The sequence below is a fragment of the Ochotona princeps genome, chromosome 6 (assembly GCF_030435755.1).
Source record: "Ochotona princeps isolate mOchPri1 chromosome 6, mOchPri1.hap1, whole genome shotgun sequence".
In the NCBI taxonomy this organism is placed as follows: domain Eukaryota; kingdom Metazoa; phylum Chordata; class Mammalia; order Lagomorpha; family Ochotonidae; genus Ochotona; species Ochotona princeps.
The window spans coordinates 22570014-22590752 of NC_080837.1; the positions used below are offsets into that span (position 1 = coordinate 22570014).

A 20739-nucleotide genomic window follows, 5' to 3' on the forward strand; every position below is an offset into this window, starting at 1 on the left:
TACTGCCTTGGCAAGAACAGTGGCCTTGCTCAATTGGTCACACGCATTGTGGTTCTTGTTGGTTGTTGCATCCCAGTGATATCTGGTCTGTGCCGAGACACAGCCAAAGCTTACTTTTAATGAGAAAATTTTAACAGATAATTTAACTTCTTTTTTTTTTCAGTTCTATTTTTTACTTTTTTTTTTTATTAATTACATTTCATTATGTGACACAGTTTTATAGGTACTGGGATTCCCCCATCCCTTCCCCAAACCCTCCCTCCATGGTGGATTCCTCCACCTTGTCGCATTACCTCAGTTCAAGATCAGTTGAGATTCTTTCATTGCAAGCATACACCAAGCATAAAGTCCAGCATCTTATTGTCCAGACAAATTCAACGGCTTGTTGGAGAGACCATCTGTGGTCTGAAGTATCATCCTCATCAATTAAAAGCCCCAACCTAACATCAGCAACAATTTACAATGTTATGGAGTTAATTGACATAGAATTGAGTAACCAACATGTTTAAAAAAAATGCAAGTTCTTTACCACATCCTGTGACACCTTCGTTGACATTTCAATTTTAGTTTATATACCACCGCGTTCTATACACCTTAAAATGGCTATAGATTACTATTCAGCTGTCTCGTGTCTATTTTCATTATAGTATTTAGCGTTATGTAGTGTTGAACCATAATTTTGCTGAAGATAATTTAACTTTTTTTTTAAAGATTTATTTTTATTACAAAGTCAGATATACAGAGAGAGGAGGAGAGACAGAGAGGAAGATCTTCCGTCCGATGATTACTCCCCAAGTGAGCCGCAACGGGCCGATGCTGCGCCGATCCGATGCCAGGAACCAGGAACCTCTTCCGGGTCTCCCACATGGGTGCAGTGTTCCGATGCATTGGGCCGTCCTCGACTGCTTTCCCAGGCCACAAGCAGGGAGCTGGATGGGAAGTGAAGCTGCCGGGATTAGAACTGGCGCCCATATGGGATCCCGGGGCGTTCAAGATGAGGACTTTAGCTGCTAGGCCACGCCGCTGGGCCCGATAATTTAACTTCTAAACCCTCCTCTTTCTACCTCCAATTTATTATAGTGAGAAGGAAAAGTGCTCCCCCCACATTTGCTTGCTAATTGTAATTGATTGGACATTATTACAAAACTTGGGCCAATGTCTTTAAAATGGATTGTTGTTATACTTTTGCTTAAATTGCTTATGAAACATTTTACAGTTTCCTTCCTATTGAAAAGTGTATTTATAAAGCCTAATGGTGGCCAGGAAGGCAAAGCCTCATATACAGTATGTCAGATGTGAAAGAAGCTTTACTTTTTTTAATTTATTTTTTTATTGATTGCATTGCATTATGTGACACAGTTTTATAGGCACTGGGATTCCCCGCACCCCTCCCCATCCCTCTCCCCATGGTGGATTCCTCCACCTTGTTGCGTTACCACAGTCCAAACTCATTTGAGATTCTTTCATTGCAAACATCTACCAAGCATAAAGTCCAGCATCTTATTGTCCAGATAAGTTCAGCGGTTTCTTTTGGAGACTATCTTTGGTCTGAAGGTAGAGCCGGCAGAGTATCATCCCGATCAATTAAAAGCCCCGACATTACATCATAACAATTTATAACGTTATGGAATTAGTTGACATGGTATTGAGCAACCAATATGTTAAAAGAGAAAAAGAAAAAAAAAAGAATGCAAGTTCTGAACCACATTCTATGACTTCTACATTGACATTTCAATTTTTAGTTTGTATACAACCGAGTTCTATACACCTTAAAATGGCTGTAGATTACTATTCAGCTGTCTCATGTCTATTTTAATTTTAGTATTTAGCAGTTTATAGCGTTGAAGCATGATTTTGCTGAACCTGGCTGTTTTTTGGGTAGTCTAACTCTATAACTCTAACAAGACATATGTCAGCAGTTTAGGTGAACAGTTTTAGGAGGGCTCTGCAGAGAAATCTTCAATACCCCAGTGAGGAGTAGCTAATAGAAGCTTTTTTTAAATATTAACTCAAAGTTGAATATCTTTATTTTAGTTACCGCATCTGCCTGCCTTTTTCTGTTAATTACTCATTGGATAGCTGCTGCATATGTGTCAAGGAGTATACCTAGGGACAGGAATGTGATTGTTGAAAATACAGGTGTGCGGGGCCCGGTGGCGTGGCCTAGCAGCTGAAGTCCTCGCCTTGAAAGCCCCGGAATCCCATATGGGCGCCGGTTCTAATCCCGGCAGCTCCACTTCCCATCCAGCTCCCTGCTTGTGGCCTGGGAAAGCAGTCGAGGACGGCCCAATGCATTGGGACACTGCACCTGTGTGGGAGACCCGGAAGAGGTTCCTGGTTCCTGGCATCGGATCGGCGTGCATCAGCCGTTGCAGCTCACTTGGGGAGTGAATCATCAGACGAAAGATCTTCCTCTCTGTCTCTCCTCCTCTCTCTGTATATCTGACTTTGTAATAAAAATAAATCTTAAAAAAAAAAAAAGAAAAGAAAATACAGGTGTTCATGGCCCAGCGTGGTGGCCTAGCCACTAATGTCCTCACCTTGAATGCACTGGGATCCCTTATGGGTGCTGGTTCTAATGCTTTTAGTCCCACTTCCCATTCAGCTCCCTGCTTGTGGCCTGGGAGGGCAGTCAAAGACAGCCCAAAGTCTTGGGATCCTGCACCCACATGGAAGACCTGGAAGAGCTCCTGGCTCCTGGCTTTGGATCGGCACAGCACCGGCTGTTGAATCAATGGATGGAAGATTTTTCTGTCTGTTCTTCTCTCTCTATATATGACTTTGCAATAAAAATAAAATAAATCTTAAAAAAAAATATAGATATTCTGTTTTTGATTGCTGTTTTTAATAATTACATGTTTTAACTATACTATTTGTTTACATTTTAAGTTTGATCTATTGTAATTTATATGAAAATTATTTTTTGTAGTAAATTTGTATTCAAGGTATTTATAAAACTATGTAAGAATAGCTTTTTAAAGGAGAATGAGTTTACTATATTTGTGCAAATTAAATGTTGAACACTTTATTTTATTAATAGGTGAAGAAGGAAGTTTTAGCCACGGGTCTGTTATTGATGGAAGATTTGAGGGATTCATCCGGACTCATGGTGGCACATTTTATATTGAACCTGCAGAGAGATATATTAAAGACCGAAGTCTGCCGTTTCACTCTGTCATGTATCATGAAGATGATATTAGTAAGTACTTCCATTTTACCTAGAGCCTCTTATGAAAAGGCATATGGTTAGTTAAAACTATGTGGTAATAAAATGCAGCCTGAGCTATTTGCTTTCCTTAACTATTAGCATGCTATAAAGTTGCACAAAAAAGTCTCCATCTGAAGAAGTAAAATGGCTAGAAAATGAAGCAATTTCCATGTCAGTTCTTGCTGATTCTACTTTGATATCGTACAGCCAGTTTTATTTGAACCGTGACTCAACCAAAATCTGATTGAACTGGAATGCTGTGTTTGGTGTCAGCCATTTCTGTTTAATGCTGTGCCTCTACATGTGTGACCTACTGAAGGTGGAGCAGTGTGTTTGCTTTGTTAGATGAATTTCAGGGTTTAAATTTGAGAGAATGTTCGATATTGCTGTTAATTTCTAATCCTCTGAATATTTCTTTTTGGAATCTTGAAATACGGACTTGACCTCAGCTTCTTCAAACTTCATGTTTAGTTACATTGTGTCCTCTGCCATGGTTAATATGTTGGTAATTTGTTGGGAGAGTTCTTTTTCTGTGTTTTAAGGATGGAAGATGTGTTTAGATTTAAATTTAATTCTGCCATTGTCTTTGGGCTCATTGTTACCCAAGTATAAAAAATATATTGTTGATACATTCCTGTTGAAAAAAATGTGTTTATTTTTGGCTGTAATCAGTCTGTCCATTTTTACCTGTTTTCTTGGAAGTTTCTTCCTGATTTCATTCTTTCTCTCTCTCTTTGACTTGTAAAAATAATTTGCTTACTTGAAGTACCATTAGAGACACACAGGGAGAGATGACTTCATCTGCTGGTTCCTTCCCCAAATGACTGCATCTGTGGTCAGGCCAGGCCCACCTTAGGACCCAGGAACTCCCTCCAAGTACTTGGACCATCTTCTTCTGCTTTCCCCATTGCATTAGCAGGAGCTGGATCCTGACATGGAGCAGCTGGGACTGGACCAGCTGTTGCAGGTGGTGATGCCAGCTCCCATGACAGGCGGGAATTTGTTAATAATTTAATCCTCTTCCCAGTGATATTACTGGCAAGCTTTAACCATTTTGACCTTTTGTCCCATCAGCTCTGACAGTTTCTGTACTTCAATCTGTCCAACTGCTTGTTGTCTCTGATGCTGGATTACTATTGAAAATAGCATATGATTCTAGGTAGGATGCATTTATGATTTTTGCTACTTTTGCTGAGTTGTAATTTCATTAATGCGAATTCACTTTCACTCATCCCTAATTAACTTTTCTGCCTTAACTTCCTAGTATTTCAAACCTTATGTATTTATTTGTTGTTAAGCTTGAAGCTACAATCCTTCCCAAGTAGGTGTATGTGTTCTGTTGTCTTACTTTCTCTCTGCTGGCAGAGTTTTGTCTGCCATGCTTGTATCTTGCTTTGCAATTTAATCTTTCTGCACGTTTATCTACACCATCAGAATGTGTATGGTTTCTGTTTCTTTTGCTCTTCCAGTATTTCATGCCTCATTTATTATCTGTGCAGCAGTCTTTATAAATACTTAATGAAATCATAGAATATTTTGTCTAGAATTTTTTTTTCAAATTCAAATGACCTTTTGGGGAAGGAAGGCAAGGAAAAGAATAATTTTACAGTCTGTTTTTTTCTTCTAATCATATTGTCACCTTCTTTTCTTTCTTTGCTTTACACTTGCATCAGTGCCCTGTACTGTGGTTATTTTGCTTGTTATATTTTCTATTATTGTGATTTTTTCTCATTATTTAGTTGTATGTAGTTTAAGGATATGTTCCTTTTGTTTTACTTGAATTTCTTCTTTGTAATATAAATGCATTTCCCTTGTGCAAGTAATTTCCAAACATAATTTATGTCAAACTTTCCGTTTTCCCAAAGAAAAGTTGACCGGAAGGATCGAATAACATTGAGTGTAACTTTACCATTCCTTTTGATGTTTGAATCTACCACTTATTGCCACTCTCACTTTATACTTCTTCAAATAAATACACATTTATATAAGAATATTTGTTCCCATTCGTTCTAATTAAATATTTTAACATAATTTAAATTTATATTTGATATATTTGATAAACTGATATTTGAGATTGATAAACTTGATATTTAACCTTAAAAGTATTGGTGCTTAACATGATTTGGTTTGTTTCTTCTCTTGTAAGTGGAAATGTGGTATTATGAAGTGTGTAGAAACAAAAATAGAGATTTTAATGTTTACAAATTTAGACAGTAACTTTTTTTTTAAAGATTTTTTAAATTATTATTACAAAGTCAGATATACAGAGGAGGAGAGACAGAGAGGAAGATCTTCCATCCGATGACTCACTCCTCAAGTGAACTGCAACGGGCCAGTGCGCGCTGATCCAAAGCCAGGAGTCAGGAGCCAGGAACCTCTTCCGGGTCTCCCACACAGGTACAGGGTCCCAATGCTTTGGGCTGTCCTTGACTGCTTTCTCAGGCCACAAGCAGGGAGCTGGATGGGGAGTGGAGCTGCCGGGATTAGAACCGGCATCCATATGGGATCCCGGGGCATTCAAGGCGAGGACTTTAGCTGCTAGGCCACCCCGCCAGGCCCCATAGACAGTAACTTTTGAAAAACCATCTAAAAATCTGTCAAGTTAGCCGTGGTTTAAAAAGAAGAGAAATGGAGGAGCCAGGAAAATCAAGATGGCAGGATAGGATAAGGACACATTTAAACAGATGGAGAAGCATTAGCCAGTGTGAAGCAGAGAGGGCACATTCCAGGAAATAGGAGAGGACAGAACAATAGCAGAGGGGTACCTGGAGACTGACAGACACAGGAAAGCAGCAAACACAACGATGTGGTATTGCAGTGGATGGATACCACACCAGCATCCAGTGAGTGGGGAATCTGATTTGCATTGACAACTGGAACTCTACCAGCAACCAGGTGGGAAGGAATATTTACCGGGAGCTCCAGAGGTAAACCCAGAGAAAGAACTGCCCATCCTGCTGGTCTGTTTGATTTGATCAGGATCAGGAGCAGAGAGTGACAGATCCCAAATGGGCAGTGTGGGAACATGGTGGATTTCACAGCCCAGTCTGCCCCTCCTAGATCCGAATTGCATGCCATTTTGCTTAAGGAGGCAAGGACTTTGCACAGTACTGTGCATGCACAGAGCTGGGAGTGAACTCATTTCTGGTTCAGTGAACTGCAACAGCGTGGCATCCTACAGGTTCTAAACAAGACAGGTCTGGGTAGCCATCAGACCTGATGGCCAGCAGATCAAGAACTTTAGTAGTGGCATGTCAGACACCATTTTGTACAGTGTGGCAAAGGCTTTAAGACTGCAGGGACAAGTCTGAGCTGTGCATGTGCTGAGTTCAGCAAGAACTCATTAAGCTCAGTGCTTTGCACTGGTCCCACAGGGAAATTAATACCGACTTTGACATTGTACTGGTCCATGTGGCCCTCAGACCTAATGTCCAACAGGTTCTGTAAAGATCAGCACCACCAACAACCTAGCTATATTGGACACCTGCTGTTTTCCTCACCCTGTGATCTGCTCCAACTGGAAGTGGGAGAAAGGTTGCACAGACAATGGTGCAGCCACAGTATGGAATCACAGGAGGTGGATGGAGATTAGTGAGCCAGGAGCTGGGGCTACGGGGACCATGGTGGAAATCTAACGTAAGAACCCAGACCTAAAACTCACTGGAGGGAGTGGCACACTAACTGCAAACAAAGAGCTGGGTACCAACGACAATAAGTAAAATTGAACTGTAGACCTGTGGGTGACACAGCTTAGAAACCCGCTCCAAGGAGAAAATCCTGCTAATCAGAAATACAATGATCAATTGCAAAAGAAGAGATAGTGGCACAATGAATATTACTGAAGACTCCCTTGCAAAGGAGTAAAACCCTTTGTCAACTTCAGAGTTAACTGAGGAAGACATTGAGAGAATGGGAGATACAGAATTCAAAACACTTGTTATAAAGCTTCTTATCAACAATGAGAAGCACATAAAGCAGGTGTTGAAGAAATTTTAGGAACATGTCACAGGAAATGAACCAAATGAAAGCTGATATATCAGAAATGAAGAATATAGTGGAGCAAATTAAAAGTACAGTGTAGAGTGTCCAAAAATAAGGAAGGAAGCAGAAGAGAGAATCTCAAAGTTAAGAGATATTTCCTGGGCCTGGCACAGTGGCCTAGCAGCTAAAGTCCTTGTCTTGAACACCCCAGGATCCCATATGGGCGCCAGTTCTGATCCCAGCAGCTCCACTTCCCATCCGGCTCCCTGCTTGTGGCCTGGGAAAGCAGTCGAGGACGGCCCATTGCCTTGGGACCCTGCACCTGTGTGGGAGACCCAGAAGAGGTTCCTGGCTCCTGACTCCTGGCTTTGGATCGGCGCAGCACCGGCCATTGCGCTCACTTGGGGAGTGAGTCATCGAACGGAAGATCTTCCTCTCTATCTCTCCTCCTCTCTGTATATCTGACTTTGTAATAAAATAAATAAATCTTTAAAAAAAAAAGATGTTTCCTATCAGGGGAAAACAAACAAAAAAATGGAAGCAGAGCTAGGTCACGTTAAAAAAATACTCAGGAATTGAAAGATACTATTAAAAGGCCAAATATAAAGGTTATGAGGCTTCCAGAATGTGAGAAAGAGAAACTGGGATTAAGAATATATTCAATGAAAGAATAAGGGAGAATTTTTGTAATCTAGAGAAAGAATTGGGAAACAAGATCCAGGAGGGGAGGGGCACAGAACTCCCAACAGGCTTGATCAAAAGCAATAATCACCATGACACATGATCATCAAGCTCTTTAATCGAACATAAGGAAAAGATCCTGAAATGTGCACGTGGAAAGAATCAATTGACATATAAAGGAGTGCCATTAAACTCATAGGAGTCCTCTTACAGGAAACTCTATAGGCAAGAAGAGAATGGAGTGATTATTCCAGATTCTAAAAGTAAATAATTGTCAGCCCAGGATAACATACCCAGAAAGCTTTCCTTTGTCTTTGAAAATGAAATAAAATTCTTCCACAGTAAAGAAAAGTTAAAAGAATTTGCCTCTTTTAAACCTGCCCTACAAATGATACTTCAAGATGCTCTCGTGACAGAGAAGAGGAATAGCATCCACCAAAACCGAAGGCAAACGGGAAGAACATCCCAGTAAAATGACAACAGAAGACTAAATCAATGAACAACCCATTGCTAAAATAACAGGACCAAATTACCACCCATTCATATTAACCTTGAATGTAAATGGCTTAAACTCATCATTCAAATGCCTTGGATTAGTAGACCGGATTAAAAAACAAAACCCATCTATTTGTTGCCTACAGGAAACACATTTCACCAACAAAAATCAGCAGAGACTATATCTCATGGATTTTGATTTTTTTGTTGTTAGTTTCACCTCTTCAAAACACTTTCTTCTGATTAAATTCTTCAGTGACTCGTAGATCATACAGTAGCATCATTTTCTTCAAGAAGGTTTTTAATTTTCTTTTTCATTTCTTCAGCGACACATTAGCCATTCAGTAGCATGATATTTAACTTCATGGTGTTGTTAATTTCTTTTTTCCTCCTGTTGTTGATTTTGTTTTGTGACTTTTCATTTAAGGGGATGTATAGTAACTGTAACGGGGGCTGTCATATCCAGATGTGAGGATACAATGCAGTATGCATCTCTATTTCCAAACCGAAAATGGACTCTCAATGAAACCGTTAAATATCTGTTGATAATAAGATGGTGGACTCTCTGCCATTGTCCATGCCTGCAATGATGGACATATGAATGTTTATCAAGAAGTATACTATAGTAATAATATATAGGAGAACTCAGTTTTGGGGGAGGGGTTGGAGTGGGGGAAATCCCAGGGTGTATGGAAGTGTATCATGAAATGATAATGATAATAATAATAATAAAAAGAAGTAAAATTAAAAAAGAAAATATTCATGTATTAATTGCTAATTTTTTAAATTAATCACTATATTTTAGAGTCTAACCAAAATCAGCATACTTTCTCTGCTCAGGCGCAAATGGTAAGTATTTTTGATAGATTAGGTACTGCATGAGCTCTCTTGCAGGCACTCTGGTTTGTTGATACAATGCCAAAGCATCCGCGGAAACACAGAAATGAATGAGCGTTGCTCTTTTCCAAAGCATGTTTGTGGACCCACGTTTGAATTTCTGTTGTTTTTGTATGAAAAAAAATAAGATTCCTTTGATTTTCTTTCAAATTATATTAAAATGTAAAAAGAGTTTTATGTTTTTGACATTTATGAATGTCAAATGAGAAGAGGTGACAGAACTCTTGTCTTGCAAACTTTAGTTTACCTACCTCCTCCTAGAGGAATCTGAGATAGTTTTAATTGATCCTTTAACCTTTCTCTGTGGAATATTGAAGCTTCTAGAAGTAGCTATAGTTCTGTGAGTAGTTGCAATTGCATAATGTATACATGACATAAATTAAAGTTGCCCACTTTTTGATTTTAGTATTCCGAGTAACTTTTTTTTTTTTTATTAATGTTATGCATTATGTGACAGTTTCATAGGCTCTGGGAGTCCCCTCACCCCTCCCCTCCCCTCCCCTCTGGTGGATTCCTCCACCTTGATGCAGTATTACCGATCAAATTCAATCAAGATTCTTTGCTTGCAAACATATACCAAGCATGGAGTCCAGCTACTTATTGTCCAGATGGGTTGAACAGTTTCTTGGGGAGACCATTTCTGGTCCGAAGTCAGAGCTGGTAGAATATCATCCCAGTCAATTAAGAGTCCCAATATAACATTAACAGCAATTTGCAATATTATGGAATTGACATGGCTTTGAGTAACGAGTAACTTTTTAAAGTTCAGATATTCATAGTATCTGTCCTCACTTAGGTGAGGAAACTGAGGCTCAGAGAACTTCTGTCTCTGATCATTGGTTTTGTATACTTTTCATGTGCACTTTTGTTTCACTTAGACAAGAAAGTTGTAAATTCTCACTAGTTTCATTCCAAAGGTTTATGAGGCTTTTTTTTTTTTTTGGTATTTAAAAATTTTTATTCGAAAGACAAAATTACAGAAAAAAGGACTTAGAGAAAGACCCTCCGTCTGCTGGTTCCCTCCCCAAATGGTCGTATCAGCCAGAGCTGAGCTGATCTAAAGCTAGGAGCGAGGAGCTTCTTCTGGGTCTCCCACATGGGTGTGGTGGGGTCCCCAATTTTTTTTTTAAGATTTATTTAGTTTTATTGCAAAGTCACATATACAGAGAGGAGGAAAGAAAGAGAGGAAGATCTTGCATCCGATGATTCACTCCACAAGTGACTGCAATGGCCAGGATCCAGGAACCCTCCCTCCCGGGTCTCCCATGCGGGTGTGCCGGGCCCTCAGGCTTTTCTGAGAACATGCATTTGCACCTTTTTGCTGTTTTAGTTCTAGTAATCTTAGCATAATTAGCAATAGATGTTTTATTTTACAATGGATTTTAAAAGGAAGAGGGTATACAATAATGTCTATTATTTTTAGGATTTAACTTTTTAAGTATCGTTTGATTGTCCATTAGCTGTGTGTATAGCTTGAGTGAATTTGTTTTCCCTGCATGTATTATCCTCATTAGTAATAAGTTAGGGGTAAGAGTCTAATGAAAATTTAGCTACCTTCCTCACTTTTTTTTTTGCTACCTTTCTCTTAATGTTTTTTTTTAATTTTAAAAAAATTATCTTTATTTATTTATTTATTTTTATTAATGTTGTTTTAATGTCTGTAGGCATCAAGGTATAAAACCATCGAGGGAATTGGTAGTATTCTTCTGGGGTACCTTATAGTATGGTTTTAGAGACTATCTGAGAACACAGAGACAATTTTCTGTGAAAACATTTTGTAATTTGTAGGTACTTTGATCGACAGTTAGATGTAATGGAAACTGTGGAGTTAGCTTAGAATTCACACTTGCTCAATTCTGTACTTATGTAGTGAAAAGCACTCTCTCTTAGGACACAGAAGTGTGAACAGTTATGACAAGGTAAGAAAATCACTTAATCCTTTGCCCCTTCATACAATTTATTTTAAAGAAACTGAGAAAAACACTTTCTTGTAAAATATAATAGTAATTTTTTTTAAAGATTTATTTTAAATTTTTATTGGGAAGTCGGATATGTAGAGAGGAGGAGAGGCAGAGAGGAAGATCTTTTGTCTGCTAATTCACTCTGTGTAAGTGGCTGCAACGGAACTGATCTGAAGCCAGGAGTCCGGAGTCCCCTCCATGTCTCCCTCGTGGGTGCAGGCTCCCATTTGGGCCGCCCTCGAATGCTCTTCCAGGCCACAAGCAGGGAGCTGGATGGGAAGTGGGGCCGCTGGGATTAGAACAGGCACCTATATGGCGCCTCTATCCCAGTGATTTCAAGGCAAGGACTTTAGTCGCTATGCTACCGTGCCAGGCCCTATAATAGTATTCTTTTTTTTTTTTTTTAAGATTTATTTATTTTATTGCAAAGTCGCATATACGGAGAGGAGGACAGACAGAGAGGAAGCTCTTCTGTCTGATGATTCACTCCCCAAGTGACCACAACGACGTGTGCTGTGCCAATCCGAAGCCAGGAGCCTGGAGCTTTTCCAGGTCACCCTTGCGGGTGCAGGGTCCAACGTCTTTGGGTTGTCCTCGACTGCTTTCCCAGGCCACAAGCAGGGAGCTGGATGGGAAATGGGGCTGCTGGGATTAGAACCGTCACCCATACGGGATCCCAGCGTGTTCAAGGTGAGGACGTTATTGGCTAGGCCACCGAACCAGGCCCGCTATAATAGAATTCCTTAAAGTGAATGGTTTTTAGGAATGTTTTGACTATATGTTTGCTCTAAATTTTTAGTTGAATTAAAAATTAGTTGAATTAGGTAACTTGGAGATGAAGATATAATAAGTAATTTTTCTTGCCATACTTATTTGGAAATACTTAATCTTTAAATCTGAATATTTAATTAAGTATATAAAGTTTTAAAATATTTATTTATTTATTTTGAGTTGCCTTGTGACATCATATGTAGTGGACATAGCTTTAATTTTCTTTCTCTTGTTTTTTGCCAAGAAGAGCCGTTATTTTTCTGAAAAATGGTGTTGAGCTTTATTTTATTGTTTTAAGAGGGAAGCCTCATGCTTCTAGAAGCCTCCTGATTTGTGGGAAAGTTCAAGATACTGCTTCTTTTGTCACAGATGTTAAGGTTTCCACCTCTTTGTTTGTCACTGTAAGTGGGAGGGAGGGAGAAAAGTGAGGAGAAGAGGAAAAAAAGTATTGAATTGGAAAACAGTCATCATAGCTAGTGTTCACATCCTGTCAAGAAACTGATGTGGTTATTCATGACACAAAATTCTGAAAGCCATCTTAAAAAGTGTTTTTACCATACTTAGATTTAGTCTGGAGCTTGAAAATTGCTTAATTGCAAGCTGTGATAAATATGGTAAACAGTTGAAAAGTTGAGTTGTGGTGTGCTGTGATTGCTGGGTGTTTATTTCTAACATTGTGGCTAAGATGACAATTACCAGGTCCTATGACTTCAGAACTCACACAGTATAAACAAGTATATTGTTAGTCTCTCTTTGCTTAGCATTGATCTGAAATACTGAACTTCGAAAAAACAGTAGTTTAAAAGAAATACAAAAACTTAAAGATATTATGGACTTTGATTTTTTTTTTTTGGAGTTAATCTTGAGAATATACATTAATATTTTTGAAGTACTCATAAGGCCAAACTAGAGAAGTTCAGAAGATTCTGGGGAATGGTTATTTTAAAAATGATATTTAGTGTAAGTAAAAGTTTAATATTCAGATTAAAAGAGACATTGAGACTTTTCTCTTTTGGGCAGAATTTGGAGAAAACAGACTTTTCCTTTTCATATTATGCAGATAGTTGTTTATATAAATAAGACTTAAGAAAATTTTAGGTTAAGATATTTTCTATGTGGTTACCACATATATCTGTATATATTCATTTACCACTTTTAATCTCAAATTTTAGTTATAAAGATAAGCAATGAATCACTTCAGAAATGCAAAACTAATAAAAATAGCAAAAGGTTTTATGTTGTTAAGCAACTTTGAAATTCATCCATAAATGAAGATTAAGTTTGAAAATTTTGTTCTTTTCCTTCTCAGAAATATCCATTCAGTATTCTAATTTGCAACATTGGAAACATTTCAGAAAGAGATTAAAGGATAAATTTAATTCATTTTGTAATATAGGTATTATAGGAATAATGTAATTTTAAATATAACTTTTATGCTTTGAGGTTAAATAAATAATTGTGGAATTGAAAAGATATTAGTTTGTTAGCCTTTGCTAGTAAAAAGAATGAATCCGAAAGCTTTAAGACTTTATACTTCATACATTTTAAAAATAGAGCCTTTTTCCTTTAAAGATTTCTTTTTTTTTTTTTTTTTTTTTTTAAGATGTATATGTTGAAAGGCAGAGTCACAGGAGAAGGAGAGACAGAGAACTCTTCCATCGTCTGGTTTACTGCCCGAAGGATGACGTGGCCAGAGCTGAACCAATTCAAAGCCTGGAGTCTGGAGCTTCTTTGGGGTCTCAATGTGGGTGCAAGGGTGTAAGAACTTAGGCCATCTTCCACTATTTTCCCAGGCCATTAGCAGGCAGCTGGATCAGAAGTGGAACAGTTGGGACTCACGGCAGCTGGTCCCCATATGGGATGCCAGCACTGCAGGTGGAGGCTTGGCTTGCTTTACAACAGTGCAAGCTGTCAAAGTGTTGTTTCTTAGTTATGCCTAGTCAGTAGACTGCTCATTGGAATGGAATTGTTTTCTTTTTTTTAAAGATTTATTTATTTTTATGACAAAGTCAGATATACAGAGAGGAAGATCATTCCGATGATTCATTCCCCAAGTAAGCACAACCGCTGGTGCTGTGCCGATCTGGAGCCAGGATCCAGGAGCTTCTTCTGGGTCTCCCACACATGGGTGCAGGATCCCAAGGCTTTGGGCTGTCCTCAACTGCTTTCCCAGGTTACAAGCAGGGAGCTGGATGGGAAGTAAGGCTGCTGGGTTTAGGACCATCACCCACATGGGATCCTGGTGTGTTCAAGGCGAGGACTTAAGCCACTAGGCCACTGTGCCAAGCCCAAGGATTGAAATAGTTTTTAATTAACTATATGGTTGATGTAATGCTGAATCTAATTGAATACTATAATTTTAGTGCATAAAAAGCACTAGAATTTGATGTCATGTCAATATATGGAAATTGAACCATAAAGGGTTGTGTGAAAATAATTTGAGCAAAATACTCTACTCTAGTGCTTTTTTCTGTTGATATTCTAAGTTAACGTAGAAAAGTAAAAATTCTAGTCCAAGTCAAAAAGGTTTTAATGATAGTAAAGGCAGTTTAGTGAGGATTTGGGCAAAATTTTAGGAAGAGCTAAGGCTTCTTTATTTTTCGATGTTTCTAATGATTTTGCAGAAAGGTAGCTATTTTGACTGCTGGCATTTATGGTTAATTATAAGGATTAGTTTTAGAGGAAACAAGCTTTTAGGAGTGTGTATATGTATGTCCTTGGGATATGTGAGCTAAAAGTTGGTCTTTCTCATTTATTATAGCGTAATTCAGTAATTGATGCTTATACTGGTGATGGTGTGAAAGTGCCTAACTAGGCACTTTTTCATATCCCAAAGAACTGCTTCTAAAAAGGCATTGTGAGTGATATGCTTGGCCCAAAACCATATCCCTGTTTCCTGGTAAAGCAATATTCTGGTTGCATTTGGAAAGGGGGACCATCTTCATTTTTGCCCGTTTTCAAGCTCCCATGCTCCCACACTGTTCCAAAACGGAAGCTCCATGTGGAGGTTGGAAAAGGTGATTAGGGAAAATGGGTAACAGGACATGGGAGGTTGAGAAAGGGTACTGGAGTCTCCTCTCCAGTAGACTGTGAAAGGGGGAAATTTTTGGAACCTCCTCCCTTTAAACTCACCTTTGTTAATCTTGTCAGTCTCTGTCAGTGAATCTGTTAGTTTTGGCAACTTTAGGAATATATGACAGTTTTCATGGGCAAGTACTTCACTCAATATCACCCTCTAGATGTTAGCTAAGTAGCTGTTATACATTATCTGCTTGTAAAATCACTCTTTTTAAACTTAATTTAATAGAGTGAAATTGGATTGTTTGTATTTGATGATTCATATAACGCTATTGAAAATACTGTAGGCAGTTTTTGACTCTAGGAGAATTATGTTCTAGCTAGGCCTTTGAATCTTATAATCAGGTTCCGAACCTGCCAGTCACATGGAGGGAAGAGTACCCTGTTGGATAGTGAAGATACAAGAAATGGGTGCTTTTTTTGGACACAGAATCTGAACTATGATATTGCTTTGCTTCTTATTGACGTAGAAAATTAGAGTTAATTAGAACTCTTTTCTGCCAGAGGTTGTATCACAATGTATGTATTATTTATATTTGTGTCTTCTACCACAAAACAAAAGCAGGAGGTTGGCATGCAGAGGAACTGGAAGAAAGGCAATAGATCTAAAGCTGAACTTTGTTTGAAATAGGCTGAATATTGTACACCCATGACTCATTCTCTGTGAAAGAATATGCTGTTTGGCTTTTTCAGTGGAACTGCGGTGCATCCTATGATTTTGCATCTCAAAGAAGGCTTATTCATTAGTGGAACAAAAGGCTTTTTCTGGAAATGGGAATTATACTGTCAGTAATTTTAGTGAGAAAAATGTCATTGTCCATTTTTATAGTTAACGTGGCCAGGAAAATAGGCTCTTTTAGAAATTTTGAGAGTATAAGGGGAAAATTTTATACTTGACCTGCTTTTTCTTTTTTTGTACTGGAAGAGAGTTGTTTTTTTTTCTTTTCCAATGTTCGGCATATATAAGTACTGTTGGAGATACTTTGTTCCCTGAAAATCTTATCATAAAGAGCTCAAAAATCTTTAATTTATGATATAAAAAGTAGAAGTTAAACAAATTGCTATATTTGTTTTTAAATGTTTTTGATGTTTTTAATGTACTAAATAAATGAGATAGTTAAAATACGTTTTCTTATACGTTCATAACGAATACTAAGATAGTTTTAAAGTTTTTTTATTTTTTAATTTTTAAAAAGGCTTTATTTATTTTTATTGGAAACGTAGATATACAGAGAGTTGGAAGTCAGAGAGAAAGATCTTCCATCCCTTGGTTCACTCTCTAAGTGGCCGCAGTGGCCAGAGCTGAGGAGGAGCCAGGAGCCTCTTACGGGTCTGCCACGCAGGTGCAGGGTCCCAGAGCCTTGGGCCGTCCTTGAATGCTCTCCCAGGCCACAAGCAGGGAGCTGGAGGGAAAGTGAAGCAGCTGGATACAAACTGGTTGTCATATGGGATCCCTGGGAGGCTTGCAAGACAAGTATTTTAACCACTAGGCTACAGTGCTGGGTGCAGTTTTAATGTGTTTAAAAAGATTTTAAAGGTCACAAATCAATTGTAATTTTTTTGTTTCACTGGTTAAGATTGCTTTACAGAATTTTAGCTTGCATGGTCAGTTTTGTGGTCTGAACTACAGGGGCAAACAGGATTACCTCGTGTTAACTAAAATTGGGAAGGTGTTCTGAAAATAGGGTGGCTACTTCACACTAAAGAACTGTTTGAAGTTACAGATTGTAACTTGAATGAGAAAATTTGTCTTTACCAGTTTTTATCCAGCTCAATTTAGTTGCCTGGGCATAAGAAACTTGGATTTTATATGATTCGTTTGAGAATCAACATGGTTTGGTTGGATGACTAGAATGGAGAAGATGAATGCAGTAATTACAATAATTGACAGTGAAATTTTAAACTGGATGAGGAGGAGGAAGAGTATATCATGACAGACAGCCAGATGGTCAACACTGGAGAACTGAAGAATATTAACTTCTGCTGAATGATTGCCAGAGTGTGGAGGGAAAAGGCTTGTGGTAGTAAGGAGGATATTGAAAATTTCTGTAGGAGGTGACGAATGCTACAGAATTCTCTTAACTCGTACCAGATGACGGACCTGAACTAATTTTATTGAATATAGATATTCTCTTAGTTATAACCAAATGCAACATACAGGGGAGAAAGAGGAGCTGGCCGTTTTGTTGGTGTATCTCGGCAGTCTCTCAGCCCTGGAGAGTGATAGTGTGCTAGGTTGTAGTTCGTAAGTTTCCCTTGCCTGCCTCTCAGTCCATGAGAGAAGCCTGTAGGCAGCATGTTGTTAATTTGAATACAGACCCTTCCTTGACTTCTGTGTGGAGGAGTTGCAGAAAGAAATCTGCTGTAATAGCAAGTCTACTCATATCCACAATTTTACAACGTGCTTATATATAAAAATGTGCTGATTATGTGTTTTATTATTTAAATGAGGAGATACCCAACAGATAGTTTTTTGGATATCTGAATCTTTTTTTTAAAAAAGAGGATTCTAAAATGTCATTTATTTATTCATTCATTTTTTAAAAAAGATGTATTTAGCTTTATTGTAAAGGCAGATATGCAGAGAGGAGGAGAGACAGAGAGGAAGATCTTCTGTCTGATGATTCACCCCTTAAGTGACTACAACATCTAGAGCTGTGCCAATCCAAAGCCAGGAGCCCTGAGCCTCTTCTAGGTCTCCCATGTGGATGCAGGGTCTCAAGGCTTTGGGTTGTCCTTGACTGCTTTCCCAGGCCACAAGCAGGGAGCTGGATGGGAAGTGAGGCTGCTGGGTTGAGAACCGGCGCCCATATGGGATCCCGGCGCATGCAAAGTGAGGACTTTAACCACTAGACTACTGCACCAGGCCTTATTCATTCATTTTTATTTATTTGCTTGAAAGACAGAAAGAGACTGAGAGAGATCTTTCATCTGCTGGTTCATTCTCCAGATACCTGCAACAGCTTGGAATGCGGCAGACAAGTCAAGTCTCTGTTGTCATTGATAGGCACTTGAATACCTGCCAGCTCTTCCAGTTTGTACCAGTAGGAAATTAGAATTGGGAGCATAGTAGGCACCAAATCCTATGCATTCCAAGTGATTTCTAAGTCACTTCACCCAAGTGCCAAATGCCTGTTGCTAAATTCCTGAATCTTAATGCTCAAAAAATCCAACATCACTGTTACATTTTTTTAAAAGATTTATTTATTTTCATACAAAGTCGGATATACAGAGAGGAGGAGAGACAGAGACAAAGATCTTCCGTCTGATGATTCACTCCCCAAGTGAGCGCAATGGGCGGTGCTGCGCTGATCCAAAGCCGGGAACCTGGAACCTCTTCCAGGTCTCCCACACAGGTACAGGGTCCCAAAGCTCTGGGCAGTCCTCGACTGCTTTCCCAGGCCACAAGCAGGGAGCTGGATGGGAAGTGGAGCTGCCGGGATTAGAACCGGCACCCATATGGGATTCCGGGGCGTTCAAGGCGAGGACTTTAGCTGCTAGGCCACCACACTGGGCCCACTGTTACATTTTTTTTTAAAGATTTATTTATTTTTGTTGGAAAGTCAGATATGCAGAGAGGAGAGGGGACAGAGATGCAGATCTGTCTGATGATTTATTCCCCAAGCGACCGCAATGGCTGGTGCTGTGTCGATCTGAAGCCAGGAGCCAGGAACTTCTTCCAGGTCTCCCACACGGATGCCGCTTCCCAAAGCTTTGGGCTATCCTTGACTGCTTTCCCAGGCCACAAGCAGGGAGCTGGATGGGAAGTGGAGCTGCTGGGACTAGAACCGGCACCCATATGGGATTGCGGGGCGTTCAAGGCAAGGACTTCAGCAGCCACTAGGCCACCTCACTGGGCCCACTGTTAATGTTTTTACAACTTTACAGATAAATCAGTGTTTAAAGATGTAATCCTGAACACCAAGTCCTGAATGTTGCATTCTTAGAGATAAGCTCTAATGTCTAAAATATCAAAATTGTATTCCCAAAAGATTAAAATCCCGAAGGGCTAAAATTCTAAAAGCTGAAACTTGTAAGCTATATATCCCAGAGGGGGCAGTAACTGGGTGGAGTGGGGAAAAGCTGTATATTGGATGGATACTCATAGTGTATTGATAATTCCTGAAGATAAAAATGTTTAGACTTTGTGGTATCTAGATTCAGTATTGTGCTTCCTTAGTGGAACCAATACTTTGATAATTTTCAAAGGAGTATTTATTGAATTTAAGAATGTCAGTTTCAGAAAGCAGTAATCTGTGAGGCTCATTAGCAATCTATAGTAAATTATATAATGAATGTGCCAAAACATCACCCTTTCTGCTTTTAAATATAATTTAGTTCTGCTACTGTACTTAAATATAGGTCAGTTGGTATAGTTGGTTTTATTTAAATTTGAGAAGTAGCATTCATAGTGATCTGCCCATGATGGAAATCAGGATTCACTTTTTTTTAAAAAAAGATTTATTTTTGTTGGAAAGTTGGATATACAGAGAGGAGGAGAGATAGAAATATCTTCTGTTCGATGATTCACTCCCCAAGTGAGCGCAATGGCCGGTGGTATGCTGATCTGAAGCCAGGATCTGGGAACTTCTTCCAGGTCTCCCACATGGGTGCATGGTCCCCAGGTTTTCGGCCATCCTCGACTGCTTTCCCAGGCCACAGCAGGGAGCGGGATGAGAAGTGGAGCTGCCAGGATTAGAACCGGCACCCATATCGTATCCCGGTGCTGGAGCAGATTGTGAGATGTGTTTGGATTATGCTCCTGCATAGGCCCAAGAGAGTTGCAATCAATTGTTTCTGGAAGAGAGAAATTTATTGCTTCCACACACCTGAACAATTTTCATGTGCATGGCATGCAGAGTATCTTATAAATATAGCAACAGCATAAGAACATCGCCATCTTAAATAACTATAACTCATTGTCTTTAATGTGATGCTAGAAGGCTAGCCAAATGAGAATATACATGTGGGGCTGATATGGAGTCAGAACTCCTGTTGTTATACAGTACTCTAGTCTCTAGTAAAATATAATAATGTCCCCCAAATTAGACTAAACATATTGACTGTGTTGTCATTTAGTTGGGCTATAATCCTGAATGTTAAAATACTGAAAGTTCAAAATCCTTAAAAGTAAATTCCTGAAGTCTGAAATCCAAAAGGATCAAAGTTTCTGAAGGAATACTTTTAGAAAGAATTTGAGAGTTCTTTAGAATACATTTATATTTATAAAAGGAAATTCTCTTCAGAGGTGACTCAGAGCATGACAGAGTACTGTGTTAACCAGTTTGCAAAGTGAAATAAGCAGTAAAAGCATTTTTGCAATTATAAGTACTCAGGTATAGAAGTAAGAGTTGGTCAAGGCAGTTATGTACAAACAATATTTATTTAAAAATATGTCAAAAAGAACACTGGATTTGGCCTGGCAGAGGGAAAATTCTTTTTTATTCTCTCTACCTTTTAAAGAAATACATCTCTCTCTCTTTCTCTCTCCCTTTCTCTGTATCTCTAATGGAAAAATGCCTATTACTAAGGGTAATTGTTTGTTCTTGGCTTTATAACTGTGGTCATTAATATTGTGAAAGACAACCTCAGGCCTTTGACAAGAGCAGTCAAAAGCTGCAATGTGTTTCCCAAGAGCTGAGACCTTGAGAATCCTTATCTATTGCA

The 20739-nt window shown here is 38.9% G+C and overlaps 1 protein-coding gene across 3 annotated transcripts in view; it reads left to right on the plus strand.

Moving 5' to 3' along the window:
- The window catches only part of ADAM10 (ADAM metallopeptidase domain 10), a 124457-nt gene that overhangs the window by 48551 nt on the left and 55167 nt on the right, over window positions 1-20739 (plus strand). For all 3 annotated transcript variants that reach the window (XM_058665778.1, XM_058665781.1, XM_058665780.1), the window contains one exon: window positions 3041-3199. In XM_058665778.1, the coding sequence (XP_058521761.1) occupies window positions 3041-3199 (159 nt within the window). The remainder of the gene's footprint in view (window positions 1-3040; window positions 3200-20739) is intronic.